Source organism: Salvelinus sp. IW2-2015, unplaced genomic scaffold (assembly GCF_002910315.2).
Source record: "Salvelinus sp. IW2-2015 unplaced genomic scaffold, ASM291031v2 Un_scaffold1968, whole genome shotgun sequence".
Taxonomy (NCBI): Eukaryota; Metazoa; Chordata; class Actinopteri; order Salmoniformes; family Salmonidae; genus Salvelinus; species Salvelinus sp. IW2-2015.
Window position 1 is genome coordinate 118219 of NW_019943321.1, and position 12012 is coordinate 130230.

General features: G+C 41.4%; 1 protein-coding gene across 1 annotated transcript in view; it reads left to right on the plus strand.

Moving 5' to 3' along the window:
* Nucleotides 1-6557, plus strand: part of LOC112072581 (serine/threonine-protein phosphatase 2A 56 kDa regulatory subunit epsilon isoform-like) — a 76413-nt gene extending 69856 nt beyond the window's left edge. Inside the window, 7 exon segments of the mRNA XM_024139972.2 lie at nucleotides 227-335; nucleotides 670-723; nucleotides 855-905; nucleotides 4152-4271; nucleotides 4669-4796; nucleotides 4950-5051; nucleotides 5366-6557. Of these exon segments, the coding sequence (XP_023995740.2) occupies nucleotides 227-335; nucleotides 670-723; nucleotides 855-905; nucleotides 4152-4271; nucleotides 4669-4796; nucleotides 4950-5051; nucleotides 5366-5465 (664 nt within the window). The 3' untranslated portion in view covers nucleotides 5466-6557.
* The last annotated feature ends 5455 nt before the right edge of the window (nucleotides 6558-12012 follow it).

A 12012-nucleotide genomic window follows, 5' to 3' on the forward strand; every position in this document is an offset into this window, starting at 1 on the left:
TGTAATTTCCGTTGGCCCATGTAAAAGCTATTGACCCTTAATCAAATCAAGTTTATTTTATATAGCCCTTCGTACATCAGCTAATATCTCGAATGTATCTTTGCCTCAGTCTTGTTAACATTGATTCTCCAGTAAGCTTTATACTAAATTCTTGTCTCTTTGTACTGACATGTGTAATTTGCCATCCTGGCTTAGCGATGCGTTCTCCTCTCCCACTCTCTTGCAGCATAATCAATGGTTTTGCCCTGCCGCTCAAAGCAGAGCACAAACAGTTTCTGGTCAAAGTGTTGATCCCCCTCCACACTGTCAGGAGTCTGTCCCTCTTCCACGCACAGGTACTGTGTGTATGACTGTGTGCAATCCTAATTTTGTTGATGTTCAACATCCGGGTTTGGTTCTCCAACCCTGTTCCTGGAAAACTACCCTCCTGTAGGTTTTCGCTCCAACCCCAGTTGGAAGTTATCAACCAGCTAAATATTAGAATTGGGTGCACTAGATTAGAGTTGGAGAAAACTGACAGGGCGATAGCTCTCCAGAAACAGGGTTGGAGAGCCCTGTTCTACATGATTGAGTCTGTCCAGTGAGTCGATCCTAATTGGTGTTCCACATTTTCCAACCATAACATTGACAATGTGTTATGTTTTTCTTTATCGCGACTTATTTTTCCAGTTGGCGTATTGCATTGTACAGTTCCTAGAGAAAGACCCAGCGTTAACAGAACCAGTAAGTGTTATCTCGCCCATGGTCACACCACTTTGTAATCAGAAGGGTCTWTTAATCAGTCATCGTCTCCCTTCAGTCACACATTTCTCTCTCACGCCTATCTCACATCTATTAATCTAATCTATCTAWAGGTCATCAGGGGCTTACTGAAGTTCTGGCCAAAAACCTGCAGTCAAAAAGAGGTAAGAYCACTGGAAGTMTCCCTTCCTTGGTCTGGAGCACTGAGCTGCTAATGTTAATGGGAGTTTAGATCTGTTACCTGGATAGTAACGACCTGATGTGTTGTCCTGCTCAGGTGTTTGTAACTGTGTTCTCYGGTGGTGTACCTGGGTTAGGGTGTGTTAGTAACTAATTCAGGGCTGCCCGCTGGCACGGCAACATCTGCCAAGCTAACCTGGCCAGTTAATCAAGCTTTCATATGGRCCGCGTGGGGCAGTACATTTTCAAACTCCAAAACAGAACAATTATTATTTATATTTCATCTTTCACAATCTAACCGACGTCTGACGCTTCACTCTTGCTATCAACCAACATTCGGTTTCCAAGCTGAGGCAAGAATGTCAAAGCCTCAGTATGGTCAGCATACAGTGGCAAGAAAAKGTATGTGAACCCTTTGGAATTACCTGGATTTCTAAATTGGTCATCAAATTTGATCTGATCTTCATCTAAGTCACAACAATAGACAAACACTGTGTGTTTCAACTAATAACACACAAATCAATATATTTTTTGTCTATATTGAATCATTTAGAAGCATTCACAGTGTATGTTGGGAAAAGTATGTGAAAACCTAGGATAAGACTTCTCCAAAAGCTAAATGGAATTAGGAGTCCGCTACCTGGAGTCCAATCAATGAGAGAGATTGGAGATGTTGGTTAGAGCTGCCTTGCCCTATAAAAACTCACAAAATTTGAGTTTGCTATTCACAAGAGGCTTGCCTGATGTGAACCATGCCTCGAACAAAAGAGTCTCAGAAGACCTAGATTAAGAATTGTTGACTTGCTGAGAAAGGGTTAGAAAGTATCTCTAAAAGCCTTGATGTTCATCAGTCCACAGTAAGACAAATTGTCTATAAATGGAGAAAGTTCAGCACTGTTGCTACTCTCTCTAGGAGTGGCCGTCCTGCAATGATGACTGCAAGAGCGCAGCGCAGAATGCTCAATGAGGTTAAGAAGAATCCTAGAGTGTCAGCCAAAGACTTACAGAAATCTCTGGAACATGCTAACATCTCTGTTGACGAGTCTACGATACGTAACAAACTTAACAAGAATGGCTCATGGGAGGACACCACGGAAGAAGCCACTGCTGTCCAAAAAAACAGCTGTTCGCAAAAGAGTACCTGGATGTTCCACAGCGCTACTGGCAAAATATTCTGTGGACAGATTAAACTACAGTTGAGTTGTTTGGAAGGAAACACAACACTATGTGTGGAGAAAACAAGGCACAACACCAACATCAAAACTCATTCCAGCTGTAAAGTATGGTGGAGGAAGCATCATGGTTTGGGGCTGCTTTGCTGCCTCAGGGCCTGAACAGTTGCTATCATCGACAGAAAAATCAATTCCCACGTTTATCAAGACATTTTGAAGGAGAATGTTAGGTTCTTTGTCCGCCAATTAAAGCTCAACAGAAGTTGGGTGATGCAACAGGACAACTACCTAAAACACAGAAGTAAATCAACAACAGAATGGCTTCAACAGAAGAAAATACGCCTTCTGGAGTGGCCCAATCAGAGCCCTGACCTCAACCCGATTTGAGATGTGTGGCATGACCTCGAGAGCAGTTCACACCAGACATCGAAAGAATATTGCTGAACTGAAACTGTTTTGTAAAGAGGAATTGTCTAAAATTCCTACTGAACGTTGTGCAGGTCTGATCCGCAACTACAAAAAAGTTTGGTTGAGGTTATTGCTGCCAAAGGGGAGGGTCAACCAGTTATTAAATCAAGGGTTCACATACTTTTCCACCCTGCACTGTGAATCTTTAACACGGTGTGTTCAAGTAAGACATGAAAACGTATAATTGTGTGTTATTAGTTTAAGCAGACTAGACAAACACATTGTTGTGACCTAGATGAAGATCGGATCAAATTTATGACCAATTTATGCAGAAATCCAGGTATTTCGAAGGGTTCACATACCTTTTTTTGCCTCTGTACTTGCCCCAGACCTGTCTCAGTGGAGGCAGAGTTAAAGATTGGCATGGGCGTTTCACAATCGCAGAATAAAAGACCTCCACCTGCCTTTTCTCATATCAGACATCCTACACAGCAATGCCATAATTGCAAAGAAGGTTCACGTAGGCGTACACTATGTAGCTGCTTGCTTGTTAAAATTAATTTACACGTCACTTGGTAAAACTGAATTTATTTACACATCTGAGTGTCTAGCATGACAAAAAAATAAGCATTTTGTGTTAACATTTACATAACTGCCATTCGAGTGCATAAACAGTAGGCCTATATTCACTGAAATTGACACAATAACTCAGTATTTATAAACACTGTACAAATCACAATTTTATTCATGCTAGTGGCAGTTTTTAGGACATTAAACAAGCAGCAAGGACATATCAAGTCTGTGATCTAGCTAACTGATTATCCCATTGGGGTAAACAATGCAGCTGAGCATTCAGCCATGTAGCCACGATGCTGCATCAGGCTACATGTGATAATGTTATTGTTAAAATAGCACACCTGCCTGCAATATGGACCATGTAAAGGCCATGAAGATATTACTTTTCTTCAATATGCTATTGGCCTCCTTTCTAGGGGGGAATATTACATTTTATGAAGTGTCATATGTTAAGGCTATTCACTGAGTGTACAAAACATTAGTAATGGCTTCCTAATATTGAGTTGCACCTTCTTTTTGCCCTCAGAACTGCCTCAATTTGTCGGGGCATGGACTAAAATGTGTCAAGCATTCCACAGGGATGCTGGACCATGTTGATTCCAATGCTTCCCACAGTTGTCAAGTTGGTAGGATGTCCTTTGGGTGGTGGACCATTCTTTATACACACGGGAAACTGTTGAGAGTGGGGAAACCCAGCAGCTTTGCGTTCTTGACACTCTCAAACCGGTTCGCTTGGCACCTACTACCATACTCCGTTCAAAGGCACTTAAATCTTTTGGCTCCTGAGGGCAGAAGGCACCGCATCTCAGTGCTAGAGGTGTCACTACAGACCCTGGTACGATCCCGGGCTATATCACAACAGGCCGTGATCGGGGGTCCCATAGGGCGGCGCACAATTGGCCGAGCGTCATCCGGGTTTGGCCGTCATTGAAAATAAGAATTTGTTTTAACTGACTTGCCTGTTTTACCTTTTTACTTGTTACTAGCCTAGTGTTCCACAATCTAATTTACCTAAATGTCAAACCCTGTCAGGTGATGTACCTCAGGTGTGTTTGTAACTGTGTGTGTTCTCAGGTTATGTACCTGGGGGAGCTGGAGGAGATCCTAGACGTGATCGAGCCGACACAGTTCGTCAAGATCCAGGAGCCGCTTTTCAAACAGATCTCCAGATGCGTATCCAGCCCACACTTCCAGGTCAGTCTATAGAGAAGYACACAAATCCTGGTGGGTTTTTAGGTCAATGCTGTCTGAGATCCTTGGGATGTCCCTACCCTAATCTTAACCCATACTCTTACCATAACCTGTCCCTGACCTACCACGTCCCTTATTTAATCTTCAAAGGGACGTCCCAAGGATCCCGGATAGCACGGAACCTGTTTTTTTAGGGGTAATCTCAGCATATCTATGGTGCTCTTATAAGTACATGGTTGTTGTTGGAGGGTTTAGTCTGGTCCCAGATCTGTTTGTGCTGTATAGCTAACTTCTATGGTCGTTGTCATGACAATAACCATAGGATCACAAAATAAATCTGAAAAGAGGCTAGTGCGTATGGGTGTAGGTATTGTGTATTAAATCTCTGTGTCCCTGGCAGGTGGCAGAAAGGGRCCTGTACTACTGGAACAACGAGTACATCATGAGTCTGATTGAGGAGAACTCCAGCYTTATCTTACCCATCATGTTCGCCAGCCTGTACAGGATCTCCAAAGAACACTGGAACCCGTGAGTCCACCTCAACACACACTCACACATAGATTGGTCCTATCAAAAAACTTGATTTATCATCTTGTATTTGTTTTCATTAGAGAAAACATAAGTTGTGAAAGAGTTGAAATTGGCTGTTTTTTTTACATGTTTTTTTATTTTCCCTTGAAGCGCGATAGTGGCGTTGGTGTACAACGTACTGAAAGCCTTCATGGAGATGAACAGTACCTTGTTTGATGAGCTCACAGCTACTTACAAGTCAGACCGCCAGCGGTAAGATATGCTGCATCATTAATGGGGCCTCTGTGGTGTGGTCCTGCATAGTGCTGTTGTATAGTTTTAGACACCTATTCAAATAGGCCCATGCTCACTACACGGAAAATTACAATACAGAAAAATTACTGTTTGTTTTTATACAGAATAACACTTTTTTCCTCATACACTGTGTGGTGTGTGTAATATTGTGATTCTTGACTAGCAGGATAAGGATATGTACTTAGTGGTGGTAAACCCAGTAGTAATATCTCAGTAATATGCAGCTAGTCCTACCTTCTCCCCCCCCCCCCCCCCCCCTGTACTGTCTGCAGTGAGAAGAAGAAGGAGAAGGAGAGGGAGGAGCTTTGGAAGAAGTTAGAGGACCTGGAGCTGAAGAGGAGCCTTAGGCGTGACGGGATAATTCCCACTTAACGAAGCGCCTCCTCTCCCATCCATGTCCACCGGAGCACGCCCCGCGGATCCTGTACGGCCATCTGGAATGGCCATCTGGAATGGCCATCTGGAACGGCCATCTGGAACGACCATCTGGAACGGCATGGAGCGACCGGGTTTTTTGTTGTTTTTTTCTGTATTGTGCGACTTACTTTATGGTAGATTCACACGTTGTTTCATTATTTCAACAGCACTGTAAATAACTTTTATCCTTAAACTGCTATTATTGCAAAATAAAAATTGTTTCAAAAAAAATTCTAACGCGATAAGGAACTTGTGTGGGGGTAAAAATATTCTTTGGACATTAAGACTTGAAATGAACAGCAAAAATAACAGATTGTTTTAACTTCCCTCCTATTTGAGAACCCCACCCACTCTCCTTGAATATCTCTCATCTCTGGTTCTACTCTTTGCTCTTTCTCTCTTCTCTCTGTCCCTCTCACACTTTGGTGCTTCTGTACCTCTCTCCCTTTGTGGGACGTCCTGACTGAGTGAGATACCTGGGAGGCCCCGCCCTGACCAAGAGGGCACCCCTTCTCWATAAGGACCACCCTCTCACCCCTCCTGACCTGACTCATGCTGAAGCTATGCTGGTATTATATTATGGACCCATTYGCCATGAGGAAATGAATTTAACCCCTCYTCCCTCTCAACCCCTCCTCCAAGAGGCGAACATGTTAAGGTCCTGTATGTACAGGGACTAAAATAAAAAAACAAGGGAAGATCTCCATACACACACTTACATTCATTCTCTCGCCCCATTTTTCTCCCCACTTCCACATTTGTTTCTTTTCACTTGTGTGTGTATGTCTCCCCAATGATTGATTGGTTTCTGTCAGTTCAGTTGTCTCTTTGGTTTTGTGGACTTTGACCCTGCAGTACCAGGTAGCCTGGTATCAGTCTGGTACTGGTACCCTCCAGCCACACAGAAAATATGAAAAATGTAAAAAAKCGATTGCAAGCTATAGAGGAGCACCAAACTKGCCTATTGTGAAAAGGAGTGTCACTCCCATGTGTGCTTTACACAGTATTACAAACCTGTATATTGTTATTAAACGCAGTACACTGATATATTGTATCTTGTAGTAATTTTGTGTATATTTTTGCTTAGGAACAGCCAAGAAGTATTCKGTATATGAGTTAATATMGAACAAGACTATCTGGTATTTATGATTGTTTTTTCTCTTTGTTTCCTTCTTGGTTTTTAATCTCTCATTTGGGGATTTTTATTGTTTCTTTGACCATCAGATATTTTTTTATTGTGGAGTGGAAGAGGGAATGGCAGAGAGAGGGAAGGCTTGGCCCAGTTCATATCCCGTTTAAATGTACAGTAAGTTGCTTTAAGGTGGCCCAGATATAATATGAATGAAAAGAAGAAAAAAGGGGTTGAAGAAATACATTTATTTAAAAAACATATAATATAATTAAACCTGTTTTGTGATGAAAGCTCAGATGCTGGATTGCTTTATTTTCAGACAGCATACCACTGTTTACTTTGTGTATGTGATGGAGAGTTGAAAAACACATGAAGGCATCATGGGTTTTTGATTGTTGCTTAGCTACTCTGCTATGTATTTCATGACTAATTGATTCTGCTTGTCACTTGGCTAGTCAAGCAAGTCAGCAACAACTGTAAAGTAGTCTGCAGTCAACATAGACCCGTCTCAATATCCTTTGGTATGATGAATGATCGATTACAGGATTTTACTCATTGTTTAATTGCTTTGGTTCACCAATAATTAGCAGAATGTGAGTTTTGTTTTTCAGTTTTTAAGTGAAGCTAATTTTACAATACAACAAATGTAATGCTACCATGAAGTGCCACAGGAGGGCAGCAAGACTTCAAATCTGACGGACCCCAAAGCAGCCATTGAGTCACCATGTAGTTGATTTTCAAAGTTCTTGAAATGTTCCGTATTGACTGACCTTCATGTCTTAAAGTAATGATGGACTGTCTTTAATCTTCGCTTATTTGAGCTGTTCTTGCCATAATATGGACTTGGTCTTTTACCAAATAGGGTTACCTTGTCACAACACAACTGATTGGCTCAAACGAACGCATTAAGAATGAAAGAAATGACACAAATTAACTTTTAAGAAGGCACACCTGTTAATTGAAATGAATTCCAAGTGACTACCTCATGAAGCCTGTTGAGAGAATGCCAAGAGTGTGCAAAGCTGTCATCAAGGCAAAGGGTGGCTATTTAAAGAATCTCAAATATATCATTTGTTTAACACTTTTTTTAGTTTCTACATGATTCCATAGTTTTGATGTCTTCACTATTATTCTACAATGTAGAAAACTAAAAATAAAGAAAAACCCTTGAATGAGTAGGTGTTCTAAAACTTTTGACCGGTGATATAGATAGCCCTGTGTTTTTATTATTATTAGCAGCTGGTTGTGTCAATTTTAATATCGTGGAATATTTATCTTTCTCTGGTCATAGTAACAAGATGAATTTGTGCATGAGGCAGATGCGGTGCGATACGAGTTACGCCATCAAGTGGAAGACGGTGTCCCCTCTCTGGTCAGTCTCAACGGAGGAAGGGAAGGAGAGAGCAGGGACCATGAGAGACGGACACTCAGTTGCTCTCTCTCTCCCTCCGCTGTGACTAATGCCGTATTCAAAACAACTGGGAACTCGGAACTGGGTACTCGGAAATTTCCGACTTCAACTTCAGTACGTTCAAGACACAGTCCGACCTAAATTATGCTGTTATGGTCTAAACATATTGATGCAACAGTATCTAAGATGGGGAGAAGTCTGTCCATAAAGTGCTGCTCTGCCTTCTTAACAACAATATCAACAAGGCAGGTCCTACAGGCCCTAGTTGTCGCACCTGGACTACTGTCGACTACTGTCGTGTGGTTAGGTGCCACAAAGAGGGACTTTACAACTGGCCCAGAACAGGGCAGCATGGCTGGCCCTCAAATGTACAGGTAGAGCTAAGATTAAAAATATACATGTCTATCTCTCATGGCTCAAAGTAGAGGAGAGATTGACTTCATCAGTACTTGTTTATGTAAGAAGTATTGACATGTTGAATTCACCAAGCTGTCTGTTTAAACTACTAGCACAAAGCTCGGACATCCACACATACCCCACAAGATATGCCACCAAAGGTCTCTTCACAATCCCCAAGTCCAGAACAGACTATGGAAGGCACACAGTACTACATAAAGCAATGACTACATGGAACTCTAGTAACTCACACAAGCAGTAAAATCAGATTTAAAAAACAGATACAAATACACCTTATGGAAAAACGAGGACTGTGAAGAGTCACATACACAGGTACAAACACAAACGTACATAACATACACAATATACACACGTTAATCTGGATTGTGTATTGTGAAAATTTTGTAAAATGTATTTTAACATTTGTATTATAATGTATATTACTCCCTTAATTTTTGCTGGACCCCAGGAAGAGAAGCTGCTGCCTTGGCATTTGAAATGGTGTCCCTGTGCCCAAGAATGCCAAGGTAACCTGTGGTTGGGGGCTTAACTGCCTTGCTCAAGGGCAGAAAGGCAGATTTTTGTTCCACCTTACCAGCTCTGGGATTTGAACCAGCAACCTTTCAGTTACTGGCCCAAGGCTCTTAACTGCTAGGCTACCTGCCGTCCCAGTGACGCTGTTCATTTAGTACAACAACATCTAAAGTACCGTGTGGTGGTACCCTTACAGTCATCCTGCCACCTCCATATCTCTGGTAGGTTGTAGTAGACACAGACACACACACAGTACATTGATATATAAAGGACTGTGTTGTGGTAACCCTATAGTCATCCAGCGGCCTCAACGTCTCTGGTTAATAATAATATAGACACACACACCTGCACACAGTCACACACACACAGCCACCTGCTGCCTCTACCTCTCAGGTGAGAAAATTCACACACACACACTCATTCCTTCAGTCTGTTTATATTGTCTAATCTCTCTGCAGAACTTCCATCTGATGGATTACTGCCTCACTGTGATGCTGGCCATGAGACCGGTGTGGACTATAGTGTCAGGGGTACTACACCTTCTCTATCACTCTATCTCGCTCTCTTTTTCTTCTATCGCTAGGGGCCAGGAGACTGGTTATTACATTAGAAATGAAAAAGCAATTACATTATTGTCAGTTATTACATTATGGACTAGTCATAAATGGCCTTAGATTGTCCACTCCTGGTTAGGGCTGTGAATTGCCAGGGAATTCACAATGCGATATTACCACGATACTTAGGTGCCGATACGAAATGTATTGCGATTCTCACAATCCTATATGTATTGCGATTCGATACTGTGATTTTATTGCGATTTGATGTTCCAAACATATTGCTCACCATATTCTCACGATTATGGCTCTCTTGCAGAAGGACAAGAGAGAGCCATGAGAAGTCATGTTTTGATCAGTCATGGAAATAAAAGTGCTGAAAACGAATTGTCTCCCTATTTAAAAAGAAGATGGAGAACAAGCTACGAAGACAAAATCCTGGAGTTTTGGTGCAGGTACTGCAAACTAGTGCAAAAACAATATTGTGATAATATCCCGATGTGTAACTGTATCGGTATTTTCCCCCATCACTACCCCTGGTTTAAGTACTGACTGTTCACGCTGCTACCATCGATAAGACGAGGTCAGTACAGGTGCATCAAAGCTGGGGCTGAGAGACTGAAAAACAGCTTCTATCTCAAGGCCATCAGACTGTTAAACAGACATCACTAACACAGAGAGGCTGCTGCCTACATACTGACTTGAAATCATTGGCCACTAGTCACTTTATTAATGCCATTTTAATAATGATGTTTACGTATCTTGCATTACTCATCCCATATGTATATACTGTATTTTATACCATCTATTGCATCTTGCCTATGCCGCTCTGTCATTGCTCATCCATATATTTATTTGTACATATTCTTATTCCATCCCTTTACTTAGATTTGTGTGTATTTGGTAGTTGTTGTGAAATTGTTAAATTACTTGTTGATATTGCTGCACTGTCGGAACTAGAAGCACAAGCATTGCGCTACACCTGTCTCTTATACACATCTAGATGTGTATAAGAGACATCTGCTAACCAAGTGTATGTGACCAATAACATCTGCTAACCAAGTGTATGTGACCAATAAAATTTGATTTGAAGTATGTCCAGTCTTTAATCTTTTACATCATATTTGTGGCAATATTTGTCTATCATTATTTTGACATTTCACGTTCCTCTCTCTCCACCCCCTTTCTCGACGATATCTTAGACTCAGGTAGTCCTCCACTCTCACATGAGAGAAACAGAGATCGTTGTGTGTGTCCCTGTGGTGTTTTTTAGCTGAAGACTTTATAGTCCACCTGATAGACAAGGACGCAAGGATGAGCTAAACATGTGACCAGGTTCTTCAGTAGTCCTGGAACAGTGCACGCAGATGGAGAGTGGGTTACTCTTATTGCACTCTCCTGCTATCAACTATTATAACTTCATGTAACATTTTGTGAGCTTTATGGTGCAAAATGAAATTTTACAAATMTTACTTTTATYAGTGGCTTATAAAAGGTTTCCAATTAGTTTATTAATATKATTGCGTACATCTCTGATGGGAATATGTTTGCGTCTTGCAGCAAGCGTTTAATGCCACAGTGGCGGTCCAGCTGAGGACCAGTCAGGAGGCTCCCAGTCAGACCAACCTGCCCAGCCCCTATAGAAYACACCTGCTGCTGCCTGAGGCTGAGGAGGAACACACAGTTCAGTGGCTCACAGCACAACCCATTAGGATGACATGTAGTTGAATAACAAAACAAGTATCTCACTTAGGGTCAGATTTTTTTTATAAAAAAATTAAATAACGTTCTCAAGGTAAACGGACTATTTCTCAGGTCCAGATCATAGAATATGCACATAATTTACAGATTAGTATASAAAACACTCCAGTTTCCAAAACTGTCAAAATATTGTCTGTGAGTATAACAAAACTGATTCTGCAGGCGAAAACCTGAGGAAATCTAACCCGGAAGTGATTTCTTTTTTAAAGTCTGTGTTTCCTGGCCCGTCTTTCTTCCATTTAAAGGGGTATCAACCAGATTCCTTTTCCAATGGCTTCCTCAGGCTGTGACCAGGCTTTAGACATAGTTTCAGGCTTTTATTTTGAAAAATTAGCGAGATTTTTCAAAACTAGTCAGGTGTCCTCTGATTAGTTCCTGCGCGCGAGAGGGGTAGCTCTCCATTTTCTTTCTCTCTTTTATTGAATAGGTTACGGTCCGGTTGAAATATTATCGATTATGTTTGTTAAAAACAACCTGAGGATTGATTATAAAAAACATTTGACATTTTTCTACGAACATTACGGATACTTTTGGAATTTTCGTCGAACGGAACGAGGCTTTGGTTTTCTGAACATAACGTGCAACCCAAATGCAGTTTTTTTGTTATAAAAGTCATATTTATCGAACAAAAAGAACATTTGTTGTGTAACTGGGAGTCTCGTGAGTGCAAACATCCGYAGATTATCAAAGGTAAGCGATTAATTTTATTGCTTT